Below are 25,819 nucleotides of genomic sequence, written 5' to 3'. Positions count from 1 at the left end.
CCTTTTCTGAAACAGTATGCCTCACACATTTAATAAATCAAAAATGCCTGGACCGTTACTAGAGGCGAGAGGATAATAGAAATACAATATTTCTATATGTCAAAATGCATTCTACTGTCATGCATGACTAAAAAAATAAATAAAAATTTTAAAAAGAGAAATACAATATTTCTGACAAAAGTAACTACACGAGCAGCGATACAAAAACACTACCAGAAATGACAGGACCTAGGGTGGCGGTGGCTCTGGGCTCCTCCCCAGCTCGACTTTCTGCTCCCTCCCAGCTCCTCCTCTTGCTCTCTCCTCCTCCCCGCCAGCGGCTTGTCATCTTCTAGTCTTCTCCTCCTCCCCTCCCCAGCCGCTCCTCCTCTGCCTTGCCCCCGCCCCCAGTCTGCGGTTCTCCCCAGGTCGTCTTCTTTCTCCTCCATTACTCCTCCTCCCGGGCTCCTCCTCCCCTCCCCAGCTGCTCCTCCTTCCCCGGCTCCTCCTCCCGGGCTTCTCCTCCCCTCCCCAGCCGCTCCTCTCTGCCTTTCCCTCCCCGTCTGCGGTTCTCCCCAGCTCCTCTTCTTTCTCCTCCATTACTCCTCCTTCCCCGGCTCCTCCTCCCCTCCCCATCTGCTCCTCCCCGGCTCCTCCCCTTCCCTGGTTTCTCCTCCCCCGCATCCGACCCAAGTCCTTCTCCCTCCTGTCCGTCCCCTCCTCGTCCCTGGATCCTCCCGGGCTCCTCCCCGGCTCCTCCTGCTCCCTGTCCAGCCGTCCTCCCCAGCCCCTCCTCTAGCCCTGCCCCCTCCTCCGCACCCAGAAGCGCACGCACGGTCTCCTGGCTGGGCCCCGCCCCGCGGAGGGATCGGTGGTCCGAGTTCGTGCGCGCCGGCTCGCCCTCGGCGCTCGGTTAGCCGAGCCTGCGCGTTGCCGTGGCGACGCGGTCGCGGCCCCGCCCCCGGCCGCTGTCCCAGCGCAGGCGAGGCGCCGAGGCGTGGGGGGCCAGCCGGGCGCGCGCCCGCCGGGCAGCGTGGGGGTCCCGCCCGGCCGCCCGCCCAGTCCCGCGACCCGGGCTCGGCCGCCGCACCTCCGGGGAGCGCGAGGCGGTGCGGAGCGTGGCCGGCGGGTTCGGCCCCCGGCCAGGGCGGCCCCGATGCGCGGCCGTGGAGCCTGCCCCTGCAGCCTCGGGTGGGCGGCGCCCACAGCCTCTGGCCTCTAGCCTGGCCGCGCGGGGAGCGGCGCGGCGCGGGGCCCGAACTCCAGCGTATGGGCGCGCGGCGGCTCATCCCGGGCCGGGAGGACTGGTCAGTGCGCGGCCTGCACACGCCGCCTCTCCCCGCGGGTCTGGCTGCACCTCGCGCTTGTGCCCGGGCCTGGAGGTGTCTCCCGCCCAGCTGTCCAGGCCGTGGCGCGGAGGCACGACGCTCGACAGGCCCCAGAGTGGTGCCTAGGCCTGTCCGTGTGGGCACACCACCGTGCCCGGCAGCCGTGACCCGTGGGCCATCCCGAATGGCGCTGCAGGTGGCTCACCAACTCCCAGAGGCACATCTCCTTTCTTCGCCACGCCGCCCTGCTAAGGATGTGTCCTGCAAACAGTCCGAACCCCTAACCTACCCCAGTGCGTTGGACAAGGCATCCTCAAACCTGGCTGCTGCGAGAATTGTTCGTTAGTCCAGAGTGGAGCAGCCCGCAGCCCTCCGCACGCGAGGGCGGCCCGTGCAGGAGCCCGCGCTGGGATGAGCGGCCGAGTCCCGCTGGCAGAGAAGGCCCTGTCGGAAGGCTACGCCCGCCTAAGGTACAGGGACACTTCCTTGCTCATCTGGCAACAGCAGCAGCAGAAGTTGGAATTTGTGCCACCTGGGACATACCTGAGCAGGAGCCGAAGCATGTGGTACTCACAGTATGGAAATGAGGCCATTTTAGTCAGAGACAGAAACAAGCTTGAGGTCTCCCGAGACACAGGACAATCCAAGTTTTGCACAATTATGTAATTCCAGTGTGGAAAGCTGCACTCAAGTGCCAAGCCTTGAGGAAAAGGAGACTAATCTGTTCCGTGGTCCTGTTCATTTCTTGTCGGATATCTTAAAGACCACAAAGATTGAGCTCCTGTGTAAGAACCCAAGAAGCCCAGCTCCGAGCCCTTTAGCACAGATCAGTGCAACTGGTACCCAGAGATTGCTGGGGACCTTTGTAGCCCAACATCATGACATGCCGCTGCACCAGGCGCTGCAGGGAATGGAGGGCCTGGGCACTGCTGGTCGCTGTGTTTCTGTTTCCAGACAAGACCAACAAGAGTGGCTCCCACCTTGCAACCCCCCCTTCAAGGTTTCGTTTGCTGGTTTGCTTTGCTGGGATGGAACCAGGCCTCATGTGATAAGCAAGTGCTCTGCCACGGAGTTATGTCCTCAGCCCTCAAGGTCTTACAGGTTGTTTGAGTAGTAACTTCTGCTTGGTGAAGAACAGGTGAGATCCATCAGCGTGCATGTAGTGGCCAGTGGCCAGCCCAGCAGAGGTGGCAGCTCAGTAGCCATAGTCCAGCACAATCCTCACTGGCCCACAGGCAAGTACATCCTGAACCCCTTAAGGAAACTCCCAAATTTTAAGCTCCACAGGAGTTGCCTACAGTGCTTTCAAACATAGTTCCGGGGTTGAGAAAGGCAGGTCCCTCCCTGGATGGAGTATTTTGGTCTTTGTACTCTGAGCTGCAGCTGCCCGACATTTGACTTGTCATCTCTGCACACGGGCCACAGTGCCCACCTCTGTGGGCAGTTTCCTCAAGTCATTTTGAAAGAACTTGCCCCCTGCTGTCATGACCATCCCCATGGCGGTGCAGATGTCAGGTGTGCTTTGTCGGTGGATTCTCTCATCTAAATAAACATCCTTTAGGATTCTCCTTCCCTCTCATTTTTTTAATGTGTTCTTGATCTTACTTGGCTTTTGGTTTCTTGGTGCTACCTGAGGACTGCTAGAGCCCTAGTGCCCCAGAGAGCATCGCTGTCGCAGCGGGGTGCACGTCTCCATGCTCCTACTTTGAGGGCGTCCTCCGCCCATGCATTCCCTCCACTCAGCTGTTCAGACAGGGCCTGTTTCTGCCTGTGACACCTGGCAGGTGGCCAGCGGTAGCGCCCAGCTGGTCCCCATTGCACGCAGCCTGTCCTGAGCACAGCGTGCTTGCTGCGCTGGCCCCCTGCAGCGTGCTGGTGCGCTGGCCAACACCACAGGTCAGCTGCAGCCTGGGCCTTTCTGCTAGGCCCCTGGCCTGCTGGCTGCCTCAAACCAGGCTTAAAGTGAGACTTCCTGAAGTGCCACAGTCCCACAGGGGATGCTCAGGGCTGGTGGACTATCCATCTGCTAGAGGAAGACTTAGCAAAGGCTCACCTATCAAGGGGACCTGGCACTTGGGAACTGTGCCAAGTCTGCTAGGTAGTTTCTGTCAACGGGTTTTCAGTTCTTTTGTGTAATCTCTGCTTGGGAAGAAAACAAGCCCACACTTATCTGCAATACCTGAATGCCACCTGCTCACTGCATCTATGACTAACGTAAGGACAGGTCAAGGTCAGGTCAGCATGGGACAACACTTAAATGGGTTGGGGTCTGAGGATACATCAGCACAGGGAGGATAAGACTCATTGGGCTAGTCTCTGGAGGGGTCAGCGGATGCAGGTGACAAACAGGCCTCCACCCATACATAGGACAGCTGGTGCTAAGCTGCTTAGGCTGCAGGAAGGTGCCATCTGCCTGAGGTGGACAGGCCAGTGCTACGCTGGAGAAGGCTGGTCTGAATGTGAAGGATCAGTGTCAGGAGTGACAATCGGCCTGACTCAGCTGGGGTGGGGGTGGACATGCTCCCTGACCTGTGCTGGGACCAGTCACTTGAGTACCTCCTCTCCAGGAAGATCTGGGGACCACTCTCCATGGCCATCTTGAGCAGTGTTGGGACCTTGTCCAGACCTGTTCTTGGTGCACTCCGATCATGCCTGGCCCGCTGGACCCAGAAAGAGGGCTGGATGCCTGCACCACAGGCAATGGCCTCAGTGTAGCTGAGGCCTGAGGGGCAAGTGCTAGGGGAGGCCCAGCAGGGGGAGTGCCCGCATCTCTGAAGGCAGCCTGGGGTGGGGACAGGGGCGCAGGAGACAGGAGCCTGGCACACCCGAGGTCCCAGGTTCTCCCCCTCCCACACAGCAGCCTGTCCCAGAAGACGGTACTAGGAAGGAGGGTGGAGCTCTCAGGGAGGCCAGGTGGCACCCCAAACCCCAGTGCCTCGGCCAGGGGGAGGGCGGGAGCTGTGGGATGGTCTGGGTGCCTCTGCCAAGAGCTTCACCATGCAGCCCAAGTCGGGGAGCCGCCGCAGAAAGCACAGGACAGCACACAGTTGGCCTTTTTCTTCTTTTTATTATGAAAACAAAACAAATGCCCCAGGAGAAGGGCCCAAGATTACCAGAAACATCAGAGTACTCTCTACCATTTTTATTCTGTGGTGTTGAGGCCAGCATTGCAATAAACAAGCTAAACTACTTACACCGGACTCTTTTTCAGTAACTGACATTTACAGGAATATACTAGAAACGGCACTAAAAAGTTAAGAAAAGTTACGGTAAACTTGCATGCACATCATACAGAAAAGTAACATTTTAGATATAAAAAGGAAAATGTCCTGTGTTAGTGTCATCAGGGAACAGCGGTACACAGTGGGTGTGACAGCCTTGAGGCGGCATTGCTTTTCCCAGTGACAGTAAAAGGCGGGACACTGAAAAGAACAAAACCAAACGAACAAGAAAACGCGCATCTCGGTCTGTGAGCAAGCCTGGGGCGGGCCAGCAGGAGGGCCTGGGCCCGGGGCCACCCAGGCCTGGCCTGGCCTCCAAGGCTCCTCCTGCCCTTCCTGCGCCCTTCCCAAGGAAGCCTGCGGAGAGCTGCCCTAAGGCTCTCCGCAAGGGACAATCTAATGGAGCCACTGCAGTCCTCCCCACATAGGTGAGTGGGGCGCCAGGCGCCCACAGCTCACACCAAGGGTCTCAAGGGAGTCGCTGACCCTCCAAAACTGAAGAGAAACAGTGTTGAGTCTGGACAGAAGGCCTGAAGTTACAGCACCAAGAGCTGTGCGCTCAATGAGGCCACAGCCCGGGAGCCGCCAAGCCAGGGACCCTGCGAGAAGGGCGGGTGGCGGTTGCATCAAGCATGGTGGACAGCGGGCCACTGCACGACTCCAGCTGCTTCTCCCGGGCCAGCTCCCACGGGCCACACCTCACTACCTGCAGCTCCCCCAGGGACCCTGGCCGGGGCCTGTGCCTCGCCCAAGAGTGCACTCCTGGAACTTCACCACTCAGATCCTGTGCGAAGACCTGTCGATCTCGTGTTAATTCCTTAAAATCACAGTTTAAATATTCTATTAAAGATCTATTTAGAAAATACCTTTGAAAAACAAGGGTAACTTTTAAAAATGGAACTTTAAAATCCATTTATATTTTTACTATAAACAAAATTGACTTAAAAGTTTAACAAGCCAAGTGGCAGAATTGCCGGCAGCCCACCAGGCACTCCCACACCCGCGGAGGGCCAGGGACTGAAACGTCACCTGCCCAGGGATGCCCACGACCAGTCCTATATTCACCCAGGCGTGCCTGTGGGGACCACGGGCCACCAGACCAAGCCGCCAAGGCATGGACCCCATAGCCCCTGGGGCCCTCATCTAGGGGTCTGTGAGGACACCTAGGGCAGGCGTTTCTCCAGCAGGCAGCACTGTGTGGACCCAGGGTGGCCTCCATGCCTGGGCAGACCGGCCAGGCCCCTGGAGGCTTGGGTGAGCAGGGGGCCGGCCGGCCAAAGCCACGGTACGCAGAGCTCAGCTGGGCAGAGCTCGGCTGGGCCAGACGGCAGCCTCCAAAAAAACAGAACCAAACAGAACTTTCCATTAAACTCTGTATATTATTACTTTTTACAATAGAAAGTTAAAAGTCGAGCCTTTGATTTACTATACATTTCTTTTCTCTCAGATTACAAAGCTTATGTTATAGAACTGGGGTTCCCTAAGTTGATTTTAAGTCTTAAAGAGACCGTAAGTGAATATGAGAGAACTGAACCAACGTAAATACCTAAGTGTGCTGTAGCTGAGGTGTCCCCCTTAGTAAGTCTCCAATGTTACAAAAACAAAAGCAGAAACAAAGTAACCCACGAGAAGAACCAAAAAAGCCACCGGACTCAGGAGGAGCACATAGATGGATGAGCACCAGCCCGGCAGGCGGGGAGACCGGGGCCCGGAGGCCAGCGTCTCTGTGACTTCTCCTAATGCACTTCTTTCACGGTTTTGTTTTTCTTTTCTTTTTTCTTTTTTTTTAAAAATGACCAATGATGTTAATAAATAAAGTATTTATATATACATAAACTAGGGAAGTGGTTCCAGAGTGTGCGGCAGCAGCCAGGGCAGCACTGACCAGATGGGGACACACGGGCTGGACTTTTTTAGAAAACCGCTGAACCTTACAAAAAAGTCTCTCTTTTTTTTTAATTTTTTTTTTTTTTAAGTTGAGGTAAAAGTTTCAGTGTTGGAAACCCGGACGCCGCACATGCAGTAGCTGTGTTCCGTCCCGGAAGCTCCTGCTGCTGCCGCTGTGGCCGGAGACCAGACGCCCGCCCGCACACCCGCCCCACAGCACACTCGGCTGTGGAGCTGCACAGCGCCTCGCTAGGCCCAGCGAGGCCTCACTGGCAGGCACACCTGTCCTTGGCCCCGGCAGGGGTGACCGCAGTGGCACGAGGGCTGGAGCCCAAATGGCAAAGATACCACACGCTGGCAAAGCTTTCAATATAGTACCCACGTCAGTCTCCCTCCAAGGACAGCCCAGGTTGGGCTGGGAACAGGGACTCTTCAAGGTCCTTCAGATCCTGCCTCGCAGGGGTCCAGGGGTCGCTGTCAGGTTAGCATCTGAGGCCGTCGTCTCCAAGCAACTGAAAAGACTAGCGGGGCCACACCTTCTCGGAGTCCGATGCACGCACAGGGAGGACCTCTGACCTACTGGAGCAGAACTGGAAGATACCATAACACTGAATCAAAGAAGACCTGCACACCATGGAACAAAGCAGTGTATTAACCACGGGCACCGCAGGGCTCGCTGTGGGCATCCTCCGCCTGCTGCTTCCAGTCCCGTCACTCGGAGTCGCTGCTGTCGGAGCTGGACCCGCTGGAGCTGCTGCTGCCCGACTCCGAGGAGCTGCTGCTGCTGAGCCGCGATGGTCCCCCAGAGGGCGCGGAGCCAGATTTCTCTGCAGGAGACACAGGGCGGGGAGCTGGGGACAGGCACTGCACACCATGTTGTGTCACAGTTCACCCCCTTCTTGGCCTAGCGGTCAATAAACACCCGTTGAGATGAATTCACGAGGGCAGTGAGACCACTTCAGCACGCTCCAGACAGGACAAGTGCGCCTGGGGAGGGCGCCTCAAGAAGCCTCCCGTCAGGGCGCACCCACCAGCTGAGGAACAGCGGTGCAGGCCCTCCTGGAGCACCCTTGCTGCCTTCCACAGTGCTGGCAGAGGCACTGGCCGTCCCAACACGAGGCAGAGGGGCCTCTGCAAGGCTGTGGCTCTCGATGGGCGTCCAAGCAGGCCAGACTAGCCAGGGACTGGGCTCCTGCCATCAGCCCCCAGCCCATACCATCCCCCAGGTGTGTCTCAGCGGCCTGCTCCTGGGGTGTTCAGGGAAAAAGACAGTTGCTCTTTCTTCAAGGCCCCAGAAAAGGGAGGCAAGGACTCAAATACCCGCTCGCCTAGCCACAAGTCTTGGGTGTGCACCAAGCAGAGGGCCCAGCTGGGACAGCCCCCTGCCCTCCCAGTGTTAACGCCCCGTGGAGGGCGGGTGCCTAGCTGTGGTGGTCAGGAAGCTTGCTGCAGAGAGGCTGGGAGGCTGCCCAACAGACTCCAGGCTCTCCCTGCCAGCAGGGCCATCTGCCTCTGCCTCTGGGAACGTGGGGCTTGTACGTATACCTCACACGTGGAACCTCCCGTGGCCTGGGCTGGGGCCACACAAGCCACAAGGACCAGCTGAGGCTTCAGGGGCTGAGTGCCCATCTCAGAGCAGAGCTCACTGGCGAACCCAACTGCACGCTCGCACCCCTGATGACCACTGCCCTCCATCAGAGGGCCCGGGGCCACCCCGTGGGTACCTTTCTTGGTGGGCTTCTTGCTGTTTAGCTGCCCACTGACATCCTGCAGCCGCTTCTCCAGCTCCTTCTTCTTCTCCTGGGCCAGCTCCTCCTTCGACTTGGCTGCCTGCTTCTTCCCGCTTGTTGCTGTGCAGGGACAGATGAGCACTGAGAGCCAACCAGGGGCCGCAGCCAGCCCTCACCTGCTGTGCACCACGGCCTGACCCCAGGCCAGTGCAGCCCCTGCACAAAGCTGCGCCCAGACCCCGAGCCACAGAAAGGACCAGATGACATGGAACCACACCCTGAGCCCTCGCCATGTGCAAAGCCTTGTTTTTAAGGCTTTTTTCAAGGATTCTGAAGGGGAATGGGCCCTTCCCACCCACTACTGGGTGCACAGAAGAGGCGTGCCACTCGCTTGTGGGAAGGACAGGGCAGTCCTGAGGCGGAGCCCCAGGCAGCCCTCCCTCATGGAGACACCTGCCTATCCCCTGCCTGTGCAGCAAGGCTATTGTGTTCTGAACTCTGGGCTCCACACCTGACATGTCACTGCCTCCAAGTGGACAGGTGACTTACCTGGTCTAATGTGCTATGGCCACACAGGCCACATGGACAGGCCATCCAAGGGAGGAGGCTGCCTGTGCAACTGCACACAGGTCACGTGAGCTGCTATCCTGCACAGCCTGTAGGGCTACTGTGGGACCACTAGGGTCTGTCCCCAACCTGACTCCAGCACCTGCAGACCCAGTAAAATCACTGACTTTCTAGGGGTGTCTGGGAGGAGGGCTGGAGTCCACCCTGTGGACACTGGGCCCCAGTCCAAGGAGGGAAATCCGCTCCTGCAGCTGCTACACAGCCCCAAAGAGAGCCTCGGGAAGGTGTGGATGACCCCAGCCAGACGCTGAGTGGGTGGTGGCGGGCCACCTGGGATTCTGCCTTCCCTAGGCAAGGCTGAGGCCTCAGAGCAAGGCAAGAGGGCTGCAGAGGCTCAGCCCCTGCCAGATGCTCTCAGGGCACAGCGTGGGGGGCCGTGAGGACAGAGGAGGGAAGAGGGAAGGAGCTGTGACCCTCCAGGTGACTTACAGAAGGGCTTTCTCTGCTTCTTCTGTAAGCAAGACTTGACATATCTCTCCAGTTCCCTTAAGGTGGTGGGTTTCAGAGTCTCGAAGTCGATCTCGATCTCGTCGGGGTTGGAGTCCCTGAGGGAGGGCTCCCGTGACTGGATGATGTGCACCACGCGGCCCAGCTTCTCCCCCGGCAGCCGGTTGATGTCCAGGCTGAGCTGGCGCTTCTCATCGTAGCTCATGGGCAGGCCCTCCTCCTCCTCTTCGGAGTCGTAGGACGCAGACGCCTGCTTGCTGCCCTTCTTCAGCTGTCTAAGGCACAAGACAGAGAGCATGGCCTCCAGTTCCCAGCCACCACAGGCTGGATGACCCCTGGGGGCAGAGCTGCTGGGCAGACCCTGCTTCGGGGTCTCGGTCATGGTCAGGGTCAAGACAGCTGGCCTGGCCTACAGCCCGCTCCCCTCAGCACCCCACAGCACTCTCAACCAACACCCAAAGCAGGTGTCCACAGCCAAACCATCCAAAAGAAGGCAGGGAGGGGGACAAGAGTGTTGGGGGCATCCAGACCTGCCATCAACTGCAGGACCACGCATGGCCCAGGCACGGCCTGCAGCGGGGAGGAGGACAAGAGCAGGCCTGTCCTGAGTGCCACAGGAGCAGGCTCCGAGGAAGCCCACAGCCACACCTGCTTCAGAAGTGGGCTTCAGAATGAGGGAGAGCCTCAGGGAAAGGGTCGTGACCAGGGGTCTGCTGACCGAGGGGTGTCCAGGAGCCAGGCGTCAAGACGTGAAGCCAAGCTGGGCAACAAGGGAGGCAAGCCCCACACGACATCAGACTTGCACAGTTCCCCCAGGCCAGGAGTGACATGGGAGCCAGCCGCCAGCCACCCAGATGGGCACACTGTGCCCGCCTGGAGCTCGGAGACTACCCACCCCAGGAGGACATCTGCCCTCAGAGACACGCCATGTGAAATAGACCCTAGCAAACTCAAAAAGTGTCGGAGTCACAGAGCAGGTCCCGGGACCCAATCGCAGCAGGAAAAATCCCCAAACGTTCAGAAGTTAGATGACCCAACTCCAAATGACCCAGTGGTCAAAGACGGTGTCTTTGACCGAATGATGCAACCAGAGTCCTTCTGTAGCCTGCAGCCAAGCGGATGGCGCTCATGCGAGGTCAGACTGCCAGGAGCGCCCATCAGCAAGGCCCAGGGGAGCACTCTGTGACCGTGTCCTAAGAGCCTGCAAGGAGAGCGGACCAAGTCTAAAAGGCAGAGCAAGAGCAAAGGCCAGAGGTGAGGGCAGGAGAACAGCTGAAGGAACCTCGGCACGAGTAGTGACACCATAGTGTCCATGCAGACTCCAATTCAGGGACAGAGAGGCGCATCACGCCTGGTCTGCAGGTGCCAGGGGAACATGACACACAGCCTGCGTGCAGACACGTCCCAAAGGGAACATGGGAAGACACACATGGGCCTAGTGAGCTCACACGATTCATATCCCAGATCATGAAAACACTTGAATTTGTGCTCACAGACTTTTCAACAATCAAAACCTTTAGGTCCAGATGGTTTTGCTGGTGAATTCTACCAAACGTTTAAGAATTTATACCAATCCTACAAATCTACCCCAGAAAAGAGAAGAGGGGGTTGCTCTCATTTTCGTAGTCCTTGACCACTCTGAGTGTTACAGTCCACTTTTTTCCTTGGATACTGGGGATGTAATCCACAGGTACTTAACCACTGAGCCACATCCCCAACCGGTTTTTTTTGTTTGTTTTTTGTTTTTTCTTTTTAATTTTGAGACAGGGCCTTACTCAGTTGCTAAGGCTGGCCTTGAACTTGGGATCCTCTGGAGGTGCTGGGATTCTAGGTGCGCAGCACCACGCCTGGCTTTTCTATGTCACCATTTTTACAGCTGGCATAATACTGGCACCAAACCCAGAAAGCAAAGAAAGCCAGAATCTACAACCCCCTCCTGAAGAGAGGAAGGGAAGGAGGGAGGGAGGGAGGGAGGGTGTTGAGAGCCACAGCCAAGTCGGAATGGCCCCTGGCATTTTGCCAGAAGTAATGGTGAGAGGCGAGCCATTAAGATGCTGCTGGATTGATTCAACTGTACATAGACCCCTGCTGACCGACTCTGGAGCCCGATACTTTGGAGTTCTCCCGGGGATTTCCTGGGGAGTTTGTGTTGGTGGGTGAAGTTCCGGTGGAGGGAGTTCCGGTTGGTGTGGTGTGCGGGAGGGGGCCGGGTGGGTGGCGTTCGGGAGAGTTCCTGGGGAGTGTGCGTGGAGTGCTGTTGGAGTTCAGGCAATAAAGTTTCCTGTTTGAACATACAAGTGCTTTGTGGCAGCTTGGTGATCTGTGCCCAGCCAGACTGCGGCAGGAGGGGAAGTTGGAGACAGGAAAGCATACCCCAGACTCTCCCACTCACCAGCTCCATCTACCCCAGCCACCAAAGCCTGACCCCGGGATCCACAGCCCTGCATCCACACCAAGGCCTGTCGCTCGGACTCCCAACACCTGGCAGCTGCTACACCAGCTGCTGCCTCACCCACAACCAGCTCCAGTAAGGTGCCAGGGTCTGGCCACTTCAGTCCTTGCTCTCGGCCCAACCCCCTTCTCAGCTTCCTCAGCAGGACAATTCTGCCCTCACTCCCAAAGGAACACACCTGCTGGCCTCCAGGTGCTGCCCAGCAGGGGTTGCCCACCCCCCACCCCCACCACAGGGCGAGCATCCTGCAGCTCCTCAGGGCGGCCACCGCAAGAGCTCATCAGAAGGCTGGGTGCTGAGGCACCACCCATCACACTGACCCCTGCCCTACTGGGTGGGCCAGAAAAGACCCCTAGCCCAGATCAGGAAAAGGCCCCAGGTTCTTGACAGGTGGAGGTGGACGCAGCCCGGAGCTGCGTGTCCAGGAGCCCTGCGTGCATTCCCAGGCAGCCGAGCCCAAGCACCAGCCCCTGCCTTGCCCCCCCCCCCACCGCCCCTTGGGCCGCAGGGCCCACCTGCCGGCCGTGGTGCTGCTGGCCTTCTTGGCCGGGGCCTTCTTCTGTGGAGCCTGCTTGGTCGGCGGGATGCCCTTGGCCTTCTTCTCCTCCTCAGGCTTGGCCTTGTGCTTCTCTTTCTCCCTGTCCTTGTCCTTCTTCTTTTTCTCCTTTTCCTTCTTCTCCTTTTTCTTCTTTGGTTTGTTCACGGGGGCCTGAGAGAGGGCGGCCAGCTGCTCATGCACGGCCTTCAGCTGGAAGAGAGTGGGCGGCTGAGTAGGGCTCTCTGCAGGCCCTGGGCACAGGCTGGCTGTGCAGCGGGGATAGCCAGGCAGGGCAGGAAGCTGTTCGGACCCTCTTCCTGGCTCCAGGAGGCTGCTGGCAGTCACTACCCCTCTGAGGCCATTTCTTCACCTACAGAGCATGGGGCACCATTGCCCAGAGCAGGCGGGATGCAAGAGTCCTCAGCAACAGCAGCTGGTGTTATTGCTACCAGTTTTCATTTTGTGTGGGTGAGTGTGGTACTAGGGATCGAACCCCAGGGTGCTCTGCCACTGGGCGACACCCAAGCCCACCTTGCTATTCTTATTTTAAGGCAGGGTCTGAGTTTCCCAGGCTGGCCTGGAACTTGCCGTCCTCCTGCCTCAGGCTCCCAAGTGGCTGGGATCACTGGTGTGTGCCAGCACACCCAAAGACTATTACTGCCTTCAGGTGAGAATGATGCTGGAGGTGTAAGTGCCTGAGCAAGACCACTGGTGCAGGAGGCATGCAGGAGGGGCGAGATCCAGGGCCTGCAGCTTACATTCCCTGTAGCCACCCTGCAGCCCGCAGAGCTGGGAGCTGCACCCTCATGTCAGCAGCCTCCTCTAAGCCAGGGAAGAGGGGCACCAGGTCCACGCCCTGCAGGTGAGCAGATGGCCTGTCCCATGGCCTCTCTTCATGCCAAATCAAATGTCCAGCCCAGTTCTGGGGAGCAGCCCTGTGCTCACAGCCAGTGTTCCCTCTGACGCGATGCCCCCCGCCCACAGGGCTGGCTGTGCAGGGCAGGGGAGGCAGGGCTGGGAGGGGAAGGAGGGCAGAGCTGGTCAGACACTCAGGGGCAGCAACCTTTCTGCTCAGAGTCAGAGACCCCACCCCAAGGCCCATCAGGTCTCCGAGAACGTCCAGGGCACATGTGCCCATGCAGTGCCACGTGCTCTTGTGGCCAGGCTCTAGCTGCACACACGTGGAAGGCGCCTGGCCCCCCAACCAAGTCTTCCAGCAAAGCCCACTGAAGGACCACTGGGCTGCACTGATGGACGCCCAGTGTGTGGGAGGGGAAGCTATGACCGCAGCAGACCCTGGGCAGACAGGCCTGAGCCCACGGTGAGCGCAGGACAGCCTCACCTGCTCCTGCAGCTCTGCCAGCCTCGTGGCTCGCTCCTCCTCCGAGTCAGAACTGCCCGAGTCGGAAGAGCTCTCCTCGCTGCTGCGGCTGCTCTCTGTGCCCTTGCTGACCACGGGGGCCGTGGGTGTGGGCAGTGCTGGTGCCTCCACCGGCTCATCTGGCATCTTGGCAAACCTCATCTCAAACACGTCCTGGGAAAGAACAGGGGCCACCTTGAGTATCTGGCACCCAGAGGCAGCACCTCGCCATGGCCACCATTCTGGAGGCCCCCGTACACACACAGCTGTCTGGCGGCTTGGGACGAGGGTCAGGGTCTGCTTGCCTGGAGTGCTGCGTTAGCTCCCAGCTCACCGCCCTCCTTCCCAGGTGGTTTCTGAATGCAGGACTGGGAGCAGAGCCAGAGCCAGCCTTCCAGAGTAGGGCACACAGCTCTCCTGGTTAAATAAATCTGCAAGGCTCTGTGGTCAGGTCCCGGAACCACCAAGCCGACCCACTGTGGACCAGGGAGAGTGCCTTCCTTGAACCCTGACTGAGGCCCTCTAGTCACAGGGATCTAGGGCCTCCTGCCCCTTCCCCTGGTGTCAGTGCAGGGCCTTGTCTCCTAACAATTAGCTCCAAAAACTGACTCAAGAGCAAGAACCTTGTCCTTTCAAACTTGGCTTTGAGGGCAGGCCGGAGAGTGTGGTAGAGCACTTGCCTAGCACATGCTAGGCCCAGCGCTGCAGAAGAAAAAGGCGGGGGAAGCTTTGGAAAGCTCCTCAGTAGCTCCTACAGGAGGACCTAGGCCTTTGCAAGCCCCTTGTGGTGAAGGGCGCCACCCAGACTGGTGTCCCACAGTGAAGTGAGAGCCCCCTGCCGAGTGCACACTGCCCCAGGCTGGCTCACATAAGATGGCCCCACGGAGCTGGGTCTAGCTTCCTCAGCAGCCCATTCTGAATTCTGCCTCCCAGACCTTCTCTTCAGGGGGAGCCGTCCCCAGAGTAGGCTGCCCTCAGAGCCCTGACCTGGGGAGACAACCAGCCTCAGAGGCCATTCCAGGCGGGCAGCTTGTTAAAGGTGCTGGGCTCCAACCCATGGCCTGACTGAACAGCTCCCTCCAGCAAGCACTAAGCAGGTGCAGCCGGGAAGACCCTCAGCCTCCGGGGCTGTGCTGCTGACAGCCAGATTCGGGGCACAGCGGCAGAGCTGCAGCCTCTGCTGAGCACAAGCACAGCTGGCTGGAGCCCAGAAGCGTCCCTGGTAAGGAGGACAGTGTCTGGCAGAGCCTCGGGGTCCAAAAGAGTGAGCAGGGTCTCGGCATTGTTCTGGGGTCTACAGGGACCTCTGGGTGGCTCTGCCCTGTGCTCCAGCAGGCACAGCCCTGTGGGGAAGGGCCTCACCGGGCCACTGCACAGAGGGCCCAGACAGCTTGCCGGCAGCATAACCCAGGACGCCACCTGGAGCTCCCCCACGGGGCGCCAGGATGGGCCTAAGCCAGAGAGTCAGAACGGCTCTCAGGACGTTCTGTACAAATATCAGCCATGATTTGTTTTCCCCACCAAAAGGGCTGTTGATCATATAAACTTGAAACTGAGACTCTTCTTTATTTTTTTCCATATTTTTACTGCTGCATTATGATCATGTACAATGGGATTCACTGTCACAGGTCCATATGTGCACACAACTGGGACTGTTCTTTAAAAAGGCAAACAACCTGCAGCCGAGCCTGAGAGGTAAACAGGGCAGGTCCGGCCCAGGTACAGGCCTCAGGGCGAGGCCCAGGCACATGCTCCTGGCAGAGGCTGAGCCCCCCACCCCCCCACCCCCACCACCCCCGCAGGCGGTCTGCAGCTCCCATGCTCGCTCCAGAGCTGTGGCTGTCGCCAGGGGAGGTACAGTAAGGTGGCCCTGGCCTGACGGTTGAGCCTCAGGAGCAAGACAGCTGCACCCCAGTCAGCCCTGGAGGGACAAGCCCTCGGGCAGCAACACCCTGCGAGGCCTGCAGGTGGGCACAAGATCCTGCAGCCATGAAGGCACTGCTTGCTCGCTGGCCATGTCCCCAGCAGCCCGCGGCTCCTGGAGGTGGAGGCGCATCTGAACACCAGGCTCCAAGCCTGCCTCAAGCCACACCCATGGAAAATGGGTTTTGAATGATACTCCCCCAAGACTTCCCAGCTCGGTATCTGAGACACTTGTGTCCCTCCTGGGTGCCCATCCTGTATCTAGGGTCCGGGTGCCCCCAGTGCCAAGTCAGCTCTAACTGCTCCTATGCCCAGCCTCAGGTTACCTGGAGCTTCCTGGCCATGGCCACCACCTCATGGTCTGGAGGGTTGTACTTATAACAATTTGAGAACATTAACCGGACGTCGGCGGCGAAGCCCTGTGCATCTGGGTACTCGCGGCTGTCCATCTTCCTCTGCAACACACAAGCAGTGGGCATGAGTGAGCAGGGTCTGGCGACCACACGCTCCCAAGAAGACCCTGCAGGATGGACTCAGGGTCACCACAAGCCCAACACAGCACCAGCCAGACACCCCAGCTCTCTGGAACTTCAGGTGTGGGCGCCTACAGGGAGGGAGGGGAAGGGACTCATGGCTTAGAAGGGCAAGTGGAATGTGGAGACAGAGTCCCTGGCTGGAAGAGGCACTCTGCCAGGAGTCGTGGTCCTCACCACCACCCACCCCTCCCTTGTCCAGAGTTCCTGATTCCATGCAGCAGTCAGCACCCCACACAGAAGGCTCCCCTGTGAGGTCCCACCCTGCCGACCACAGGAAGCCTGCTCAGCTACAGAACAAAACATCGCATCTTTTTCATGGGGATTTGGTCACTGTCACCCAGGTTGTGGCTTACAGAAGCAGCATCTCAGAGCCCAAAGGCAGCTCATGCCCCCTCCAGGGAGCCTGGAGCCAGCAGGGAGCCACAGAGCCCCTGAGGTCTAGGCCTGAAGGACCCCGTGGGTGGGGCTGGAGGCACAAAGCTAGGGAGGGGCAGCTGGGCAGGGGAAGACAGGAATGGGACCACCCACAAAGGGACATCTCAAGGTCGCCATGGAGGACAAACTGACTGTGAAGGCCAGGACTCGGGGCCTTGAGGGGAGAGCAGACAAGGGGTGGCCCAGGAGGCCATGAGTCCAGGTGCCAGTGAGATGGAATGGCTGGGCACCAACTCCCAGGGGTCAGAGCAGCCATCTCCAGGAGCCACCCCGTGCCCCTGGTCACGCACCCTCTGCAGAGGAGTGTCTGGGGTCATGAGGGAACCAGAAAACCTTCTGATATCAGGGGAAAAACCTCACGTCCAATTTCAACAGTGCCAGGATGAGACACGCCCAGAGCTCTACTTAGCTCTACTTTTGGAACCTGTGGTGGGGGCCACGGTTCCCGTGGTGCAGAGGGTACAACCCCTGTGGTCGGACACGCTCCTGTGGTGTGGGGCACAGCCTGTTACTGTCAGGTGATGTTAAGAGCTGTGGCTGCCTTGTGCTCTTTTCTACTACAACCTGCTCGAGAAGGACATGGCAGTGGTGGTGAAGCCGGGCTCAGCTGTGGATCTAGGCAACCCTGCTCTGCCCAGTATGAGGGGCCCGGGAGGCCCAAAGCATGCTGTGACTTCAAAGTGGACCAAGCTTGCAAAATGGCTTTACTCTGGAGGAGAGCAAACCAGCCCCTCTGAACCAGCACGGCAGGTCAGGTCTTGATGCAGCCCACATGCCAGACCCCCAGCCTCACTCCGGAAGCTGCCACTGCAGCCTGTTCAGACACAGGAGCCCAGCCACAGCGAGCGGAGGCTCCTGGCACCTCTGGGCTGAGGCTCTGCCCTCAGTGTCACACCCAGGGCACTTTATCCAAGTGAGCACAGGCCTTCCAGACATCCACTGACCACTGGGCAGGATGTCCTTACCGGACTGCCCTGGGCTGTCATTACTGCAAACGGAGGCTGAGGGCTGAATCAGCCTTCACAGACCAAATGCCAACAATGGACAGGACCACGACCCACACGTGGAAATCGTTCCAGGGCCCAAGAGGTGGGCCACGCCTGCCAGAGCTGCCCTGCCCAGGAGGGCAGAGCACTGTGGGGACCTCGACCCAGCCCAGGCTGCACCCTCTCTCTACGTCATGGCCCACTGAGGCCCACTCGGCTGAGACCCGCCTGGCTCCACCTGGCAGAAGACACACAGCCCAGCAAAAGGCAGGATCTGGAGAGATCCTGTCTGGGGACGGGAGCTTGGGTTCACCTCCAGCGGTGGCCACCCAGCTCTGGTCCCTGCTAAGGACCTACACCTGAGGCTTGAGGGCAGCACCGGCAGCTCTAAGTCATGCCTGCCACAAGGTGGGCCATCTGAAGGCCTCCCTGCCCGAGGGATAGGCAGCCACAGGCGTGGGCCAGCTGGTGGGGCACCCCGCCCACCTTGACGGTGCTAAGGTCCATGGGGTGCTTGATGATGTCGTGGTAGTCATGCAGCTCCAGCGCCTCGGCGTCCACCGGCTTGTAGAAGGGCCAGGCGTAGGCCGCGTGCTTCTTGGACAGCATCTCTCTGAGGATGCTGTCGCAGTGCCGCAAGTGTTCGGACAGCTTGCCCTTCTTGCCCGCGTGCTGAGGCACCTCACCATCCTCCAGGTCCTTCTTGGGTGGCTTGATGGGGCGACCCCCGCTCTCGCGCCGGGCCACCACCTTGGCCTGCTTGGGGTCTGCCAGCGGCGGGGGCGACTCACTGCGGCTGGCAGTGATAGCCGCTGTGGTGGGCGTGGTTGTGTCTGCTTTCCGCTTCACGCCCTTTTTCTGTGAGAGCAAAGGGACCAGTGAGCACCCAAGGTAAGGCCCTGGCGTGGGCACGTGTCTCGAGGCACACACTTCTGGAGCGCAGACCTCACGCAGTCTCGCTGCGTCCTCCCTACCGAGGACACCGAGGCTCAGAGTGGCCAGCTGCTGGCCATGGTCACACAGCTGGCAGTGGTGAGGCTAGGACTCTGAAGCCTGCCCTTGCCGGACCTGAGGGCCTCACCTCTCTCCCTGGGCCCTGAGGGCCCCGCCAGCCAGGTGGGCTCGCTCAATACCACCCTGGGTGGCATGAGGAGCCACACGCCACCCACCCAACACCTGAGGCCCACCTCAGCCCAGGCCCAGCACCAGGGGCTGCACAATGGGGGTCTCCTTGCTTTTAAAGACCAACAGAGAGCGCCAGAAGGGGACCCCGAGCTGGGCTTCAAGAAGACACAGTGGTTGGTGCAGGATGAGGGGGGCAGCAGGAGCATTCTGGGCTAGACAGGTGGGGGCAGCCCGACCAGGGGACATGAAGCAGCCACAGCAGGTTTGAGGCCAAGGGACTCCAGGAACTGTGGGGTTGGCACGTCTGGACTGTCCAGAGGCATGGGCAGCCACCACTGGCTGTTCTAGGCCAGGAGCCTGATGCAGCAGAGTGCTGTGTGGCTGGGCCTAAAGCAGAGCCGGTGGCAGCACACAGGGCCACCATCACGAGCAGCTCTGACACTCAGGCAGCCCAGGTGTGAGGGTCTCTCCCGCAGCCTGCAGGGGCAGAGGGCCCCGGGCATCACCGGTGAGTCGGGGCAGGGCTTGACGTGCTCCGAGACCAGCTTGGTGGAGCCGTCAGCTCAGATAAGGTGGGAGGAGAAGCCAAAGGGAGCCACAGCTCCCCAGCGGGCTGCCAGCTGCCCAGGGGTCTGCTGTCAGAGTGGCCCACATCGATGCCCAGCTAAGCTGCTGCCCTCCGGCTGACGGGGGCATGAGCCAGCTTCCACAGACAGTTAACAGGCACCCACAGGATGCCAAGCACAAAGCGCGTGCCCCGAGGGCCCCGGGGAGGGGGACAGGCTCGTCTGGCTCTGGCAAACGGGACATGCTCCAAAACAGCCCCGCGCCATGGGAAGTGGCCTGGCCAGGCGCCACCCAGAAGTGCAGGCAGTGAAGGCCACGGGGAGGGGAAAGCGACGGGGGTGGCGTTTTACCTTGGGAGAGCCATTAAACCCTGACGCCCGCTTCCTCATCTGTAAGAGGGGGGACTACTGTCTGCCCCAGAGGGTAGCTGTGAGGATCAAATCGAAGAAGACAACACGTGTCAGTGGCTGCATGGGCCTCGTGAGCCGCGTCCTGCGGGAGAGCCAGGCCTAGCCAGGACGGGGCGGTGCCCATGGTGAAGAGCTCCCAACAAGCAGGGTGGACGGAGGCCCTCAACACCCAGCAGTGCCACTCACTGGCCACCTCTCTCCCCAGGCATGAGCAGGAGAGGGCTGCCCCCCATGCTGCTCTCCCACACCTTCCCACCTTGACCAATGGGCTGTAAGGCCAGGGCTGCCTGGCCAGAGAAGCTGGGGTTCAAGTCCAGCCCGGCCCTCACCAGCCGTGTGACCTCCAGCCCCTGAGCCTCGGTCTCCTCGTCTGTGCAGAGAGAACATCTCCAAACAGCCAATAGCCCCGGGAGGCGCAGAGCTCCCCTCCCACCCTGGACCTGCCCACTGCAGGAGCCCAATAGGTTGGCCCCAGCCACCTCATGACGACCACCTCAGGCCCCAGATGCTCACCTTGACAACAGGCGGCGTGGGAGGGACCACAGGGACGATGGGCGTTGTGGGAGGAGGCGGTGCAGCAGCAGGGGGAACAGGGACTGATGTGACATTCGCAGTGATGGTTGGTACGGGGGTGGCAGCAATGACAGGCGTCTGGGAGACAGTGGGGGGCACATTCTGGAAGGGGGTCCCTGGGGAGACTGAGGACACAGCCGCCACTTGCTGCGTACCTTCAAGACAAGGACAGAAACTCAGCACAGGAGGCTTCTGCTTATCTCCAGAAGCACCCAGGACCATGCCTTCTAGCCAGAGTGCATCAGGGGCCGGCTGTGAGAGCAGAGCCTGACCTGGCCAAGAGCCCAGCTCTGCACCTTGGGGCAGAAGCTGGGCTGGCTCACCTTGGCTGAGTGCTCACTGTGACAGCAGCACCCTGGCCAGAAACCAGAGGAGGCTGAGGGAGGAGACCAAGAGAAGCCCCGCGGCCTGGCACCAAGAACCAGCTGTGGGGTCAGGGGACCTGGGACAGAACTTGGCCATCATCGGTAACCAGCCGAGCAGGCGGCTGCATGGCCATCTTCCTCTACCTGGCTCCTCTCCTCCATAACCCGCCTGGTCAGCCCGACCCCAGCGCTTGTGCTACTCTACCACCAGACTCCCCAACAAGGAGCGAGACAGATGACAGTGACGCTCAGGTTACCAATTAGACAGCAGAGAAAGATGTGGAAGGGGAGAACAGGGACTCGTGCCAGCAACAATGTCAATGTCCCCCTTGCCCCCAGGCTAGCCACCTCTCCAGCACAAACTGGCTCCTGCAGGCTCATCCCACCCATCCCACCCAGTGCACAGGGAAATGGCCCCAAGGGCCACAGGCCTGGCACCCCAGCCCATCTACCTGTGGGCCATGGACAGAACATCCCCCATCCCCCTCCCCTTTACCTGCACTCTGGGTCCCCGCAGCCGGCTTCCGGCCTTTGCCCTTTGGAGCAGGGGGTAATAACTCAACTTCCTCCTGGGGCATCTGGGCCACTTTCTGCAGAAAAATTTTCTCTAAGGCTTGGGCCATTAGCACTATGTCATCTGTGGGCTAAAGACAGAGAGCCCGGGTCACTTGCTGGGAAAGGAGCATGATCCTGCAAATCACACCGTGGGTTGTGGCTCAAGGAAGCCTTTATGTAGAATCTGTTAAGAGATCTGGTGGAGAGGACACTAGACAAACATATTTCAGTGCGGAAACTCCTAGAGCCACCCAGGTGCGGTGGCATGCACCCACAACCCCAGTGGCTCAGGGAGGCTAAGGCAGGAAAGTGGCAAGCTTTAGGTCAGCCTCAGGCAGACCCTGCCTCGGGATAAAAAATTGTAAAAGGCTGGGGTTGTGACCCAGTGGTAGAGCAGCCCTGAGTTCAATCCCCAGTATCTCAAAAAAATAAATAAGAAACAGCCGCCATGGGGGTATCATGGGGCAGAGTGCTTGCCCAGCATGCCTAGCATGCCCGAGGCCCGGATTCCATCCCCAACACAACCAAAAAGAAAAATAAGAAAACCGTAGCCTTCATCCCATCCCACGGGGACAAAGAGCCGCAAACAGCCCAGTAGCCCAGTACCCTTCATCTCTACTTTTAAAACAAGCCACCCACGCCTATAATCCCAACAGCTCGGGAGGCTAAAGCAGGAGGATCGTGAGTTCAAAGCCAGCCTCGGCAAAAGCAAGATACTAAGCAACACAGTGAGACCTTGTCTCTAAATAAAATATAAAACAGGGCTGGGGATGTGGCTCAGTGATCAAGTGCCCCTCTATTCAATCCCTGGTACCCCAAAAAATAAAAAAAATAAAAAACCCACAAAACCAGGACCCCAGGCAACTTCCCTAAACTGCCCCCTCCCTGAAACCACTCTGCAGGCAGCTCTGCTCAGCAGAAGTACTCTCTGCTGTCCAGGCAGCCGCCAGGTGGGGTCAAGCTCAGTCTGCACTGCTCCGAGGTTGCTGGGGTAAGATGTCTAGGCCCAGGTAAGGAGGTCAAGGCTGTGGGTGGTCAGGGCTGGCTGTGCTCTGAGCCTGAGCGTCTCCACAGCCCCCTGACTTATGGGGAACCAGCCCTTGGGGCCAACCCAGCCAAGGCCACCCAGGGACTAGGCCATTCTGGGCCCAAACCAGCATCTGGAGCCACACTCGGTGTCTTCTTACCTTGTTGTAAATATAACAATTTGTAAACATGGTGTTGAAGTCCTGCATACATTCACTTGCGCTCCAATAATAATTATTTTCTAGTCTCTTCTTAATAGTCCCCATATCCATCGGGTTTTTTATTATTTTATGATAATCCTAGAAAAGAGATTTTCAGAGGTATCACAAGAAATTCTGCATGACTATTTTCTCACTTCCCAAGTGTAGCAAGGGGTCATAATGAGGTCCTCAGGCTGGGTGCTAGAGCTGGGCCACCTGAGGGCAGGTGAGCACTGGGTCTGAGGCCATCTACAGCCAGTCCAAAACTCCTACCTGGAGCTATTGCAGACCCTGAGTTGATCTACGTGCTACAGAAGGGGCCAAGCCCCATCCAGGTAACTTTTTTTTTTTGTATCAGGGATTGAACCCAGGATTGCTTAACCATTGAGCCACATCCCAGACCTTTTTTATATTTTATTTAGAGACAAGGCCTCACTGAGCTGCTGAGGCTGGCTTTGAACTTGGGATCCTTCTGCCTTAGCCTCCTGAGCTGCTGGGATTACAGGCAAGCACCACTGTGCCTGGCCCATCCTAGGCATTCTAAACCCACCAGTGGCCAGGGGCCAAGCTGGGCCAAAAATCCAGACCACCAAGTACAGGGCAGGGAATTCTCCTCGCAATTCTCAGGGTTTCTCTATTTGGGTCCAGATCAATACTGAACAGGTGCTGGGGGCACCATCGCCTAGAACTCAGGTCTTGGTGTGCAGCTGACATCGGAAGACAAGTGGGTGTGACAGGCGGACATGCACACGGCCCCAGGTGAGGCCTCAGTTACACAGATCTGCTCCTGAGCCCCAACAATGTCGGCACCTCCTGCCTGTTCCCCAACTCCTGCACCCAAGACTGGCCGCCCACTCTCCCATAAGCCCGTAGCCCTGCTGCTCCTTCCTACTGGGGATCACAGGCCATTACCCTGGTGCTGTGGGCTACAGGTTGTCCTCGGCTTAATAGCACCTGCCACATCTCCAGCACCACCTGGCCAAGTCACAGGGGCAAGGCTGGGAGCCCAGGGTGGGCAGAGGGCCTTCGGGTGCAGGGCTACTCACAGGCAGATTGAGTTTGATTGCATCCACGGGCTGGTAGAAGGGCCAGGCAAACTGATGCTTCCAGAGCGTCTTCACCACCACGTTCTGCATGTACTGCAGCTGGTTGGTCTTGCGGCCAGGCTTGCTGGGGTTGGAGACCTCGGGCGGGGGTGGGTTCACAGGGCCCGGAGCCGCCGGGATCCCCGCGGGGGCGGCCGTGGTGGTTGTGGACATCCTCCAGCAGCTGGCTCACTTGCCGTCACGGCTGCAGCTCCAAAAGGCCCCTGCGCCTTCTGTGCTCCCCAAAGAGGCTTGGCATCCCATTTCTGGGCCCAACCAGGCGACACCTGCAGGCGACCAAGGACAGAAACCCATCACCCCAGAGTCCCCACCTCTGCCACCTCAATGAAGACACCACCTGGTCCCAGCAAGGCCACTGGCCTTCCCACCTGCCCTGATATGTAGCTGTCACCTGTACACAGGGCCTCTCCAGCCACTGTCTGTCAACCTGGGGGAGGAGGAGTGCCGGATGGTGGGGTAAGACAGCACAGGCCACCTGCTTGCAGGTGGGAACACGGCTAAAGACGGGTGTGCCGAGGACAAAGCCACTTGGCTCACCGCCCACCAAACCACCACTTGCCAGGGCTGATTTGCTTTCCCCAAACCTTGCACTTTTCTTGGCTGTGGCAAGATTTTAAGGACAATCCACAAGCAGAGAAAGCGCAGAGAACTACATCGCAGCCCCAGGAGAGCCAGGGCCAGCGGGATCAGCAGTGACCGACATGTGTCTACTACAAGCGTGGTGCGGTGCGAGTTCTAACGTAACCAGGAGAACTGCTCTGGGGTTTATGATGGCAGCTGGCTGTGACACGGCCTGGCCCTCGGCCAATCAGGACAGCGAGGGAGGCGGCTCCGACCCTGCAGTCCGCCTCCTCTGCTCCTCAGGGCAAACAAGGGGCTGGAGCTGCTGGGAACACTGGTCCTACTAGAGCCGAGGCCCTGGCAGCCCTACCAATGGCTGGGACAGCGGGAACCATGGGGAAAGCAAGAGCCCTGGCAGCATGTGCTGGGCACCCGCATCCACCCTCACTCTCCGGAGCAGGAAGCTGGGCAGCTTCACTGTGTGCCCTTCACTCCAGGCCAGGGCTGGCGCTGCACCCCTGCCCTCTAGGTTTTCCAGGTAATGCCCATGTTGGAGAGGAGCCAGATTCTACTGGATGCCAGACAGCCACTGGCAAGTCTCTCCAGAGTGAAGGTGGGCTGGGAGCCGGCTGATGCCCTGCTGGCCCCATCCAATGCCACAGCGGGCGTACTGGCACCACAGTTGCCAAGGGCCACAACCCAGGGCTCTGCCCCCAGAACACTGGTCATTAACAGAACGTCTGCTCCCTCCCAGCCCAGCCACTCCTTGCCCACCAGGCCCCCACCCTGCTTGTCCCTCTTCAGAGAAGGGCCCCTGGCCATCAGGAGCTGTGCTGCACAGCAGCTCCCAGGGCGCCATTCTGGGGTGCCTCAAGGTCCTACATCTGGCCAACTGGGCACCGCCCCTCGCGGTGGCTCAGTGGGGAAGGCCCCACTTGTATGGGCCAATCACCACAAGGCTGTGTCCTCACCTCCAGGAAGCTTCCAGAAAGAAATGACCTGAGTCAGCGGCTAGGCACTAGCCTGGGTCACCCTCGGGGGCTCCTCCTGCCCCCAGCCTACCAGGACATTTCTGCTTAGCAGCAGTACTCTGGTCAAGACCCTGCTCACCAGAAGCCAGGTCCAGGCACTCACTGGTTCAAAACTCTCTAGGCCTCCCCTGACACCACACTGGCCAGCAGGGCCCAAAGTGACAGGGCTTTGGGATATGTAGCTGCTGCAGCCATGCTAGTCCTCACTTTTCCCAGGCCTCTCGGAACCTTCTGGAATCCCCTGGATGTAGAGCCGAGGCTGTGGCATTCGGGCAGCTCGGACTGCCACAGGAGGCCCAGCCCCAGGACAGGAGGCTGCGCTGCACCCCAGCTGCCTCCCAGCGACAGGAAGCCTGCTCCCTGTGCACCCAGTGTGTGGACCCCAGGACCCGAGACACAGGGGACACATGTGCCTCGAAGGGGTCCAAGGCGTCCTTCACTCCAAGGCGCCTGGTAGAGATGGGCGAGGGACAGCAGGACGTGGGCATGGGGACATACCCACCCAGAGAGCTCAGGGAGCCCAGCCTCCAGGGGAAGGGGAGGTGGGAGGGGCTCTGAGACGGCGTCCTGGTGGTTCCCAAAAGCCCCAGGCAGCACCTGCTCTTCCAGGCACACCTCAAGCTGAGCCTGGAAGAGTGGCAGGTCTGGGGAAAGCCACCAACAGCCAGTAGAGTCCTGGCTCTACTCTGCCATTATGCCACCTCACCACCCTCCACCAGACCAGAGCTGCGTGAACCAGGCATCGGTACACGCTGTGCTATGCCATACCATGCCGTGCCATGCCACACCAGCGCTGAACCCACAAGAATGAGGGAGGCCCAGAAACTGCCAGGACAACCTGGGGGCAGCAA

At 59.3% G+C, this 25,819-nt stretch overlaps 2 protein-coding genes across 5 annotated transcripts in view; one reads left to right on the top strand and one right to left on the bottom strand.

Annotated features, from left to right (window-relative positions):
• Nucleotides 1–621: 621 nt before the first annotated feature.
• BRD3OS (BRD3 opposite strand) lies at nt 622–2,904 on the top strand. The gene has a single exon (XM_081279748.1). It carries the CDS (start codon nt 1,719–1,721, stop codon nt 1,971–1,973), a length of 255 nt encoding a protein of 84 aa, XP_081135874.1. The 5' UTR covers nt 622–1,718; the 3' UTR covers nt 1,974–2,904.
• Nucleotides 2,905–6,284: 3,380 nt separating this feature from the next.
• Nucleotides 6,285–25,819, bottom strand: part of BRD3 (bromodomain containing 3) — a 28,604-nt gene continuing 9,069 nt past the window's right edge. For 3 of the 4 annotated variants that reach the window (XM_081278987.1, XM_081278988.1, XM_081278989.1), the window contains exons 2-12: nt 23,317–23,642; nt 22,232–22,369; nt 20,986–21,133; nt 20,065–20,279; nt 17,936–18,307; nt 15,819–15,947; nt 13,552–13,743; nt 12,187–12,419; nt 9,202–9,494; nt 8,140–8,265; nt 6,285–7,242 (exon numbers count right to left, since the gene is read on the bottom strand). In XM_081278987.1, the coding sequence (XP_081135113.1) occupies nt 7,127–7,242; nt 8,140–8,265; nt 9,202–9,494; nt 12,187–12,419; nt 13,552–13,743; nt 15,819–15,947; nt 17,936–18,307; nt 20,065–20,279; nt 20,986–21,133; nt 22,232–22,369; nt 23,317–23,529 (2,175 nt within the window). In that variant the 5' untranslated portion in view covers nt 23,530–23,642 and the 3' untranslated portion in view covers nt 6,285–7,126. The remainder of the gene's footprint in view (nt 7,243–8,139; nt 8,266–9,201; nt 9,495–12,186; nt 12,420–13,551; nt 13,744–15,818; nt 15,948–17,935; nt 18,308–20,064; nt 20,280–20,985; nt 21,134–22,231; nt 22,370–23,316; nt 23,643–25,819) is intronic. The other variant, XM_081278990.1, reaches the window with a different exon arrangement.

Source organism: Spermophilus citellus, assembly GCF_964194105.1.
Source record: "Spermophilus citellus genome assembly, chromosome: 2".
NCBI lineage: Eukaryota > Metazoa > Chordata > Mammalia > Rodentia > Sciuridae > Spermophilus > Spermophilus citellus.
This window is presented reverse-complemented; position numbering and strand designations above follow the sequence as displayed.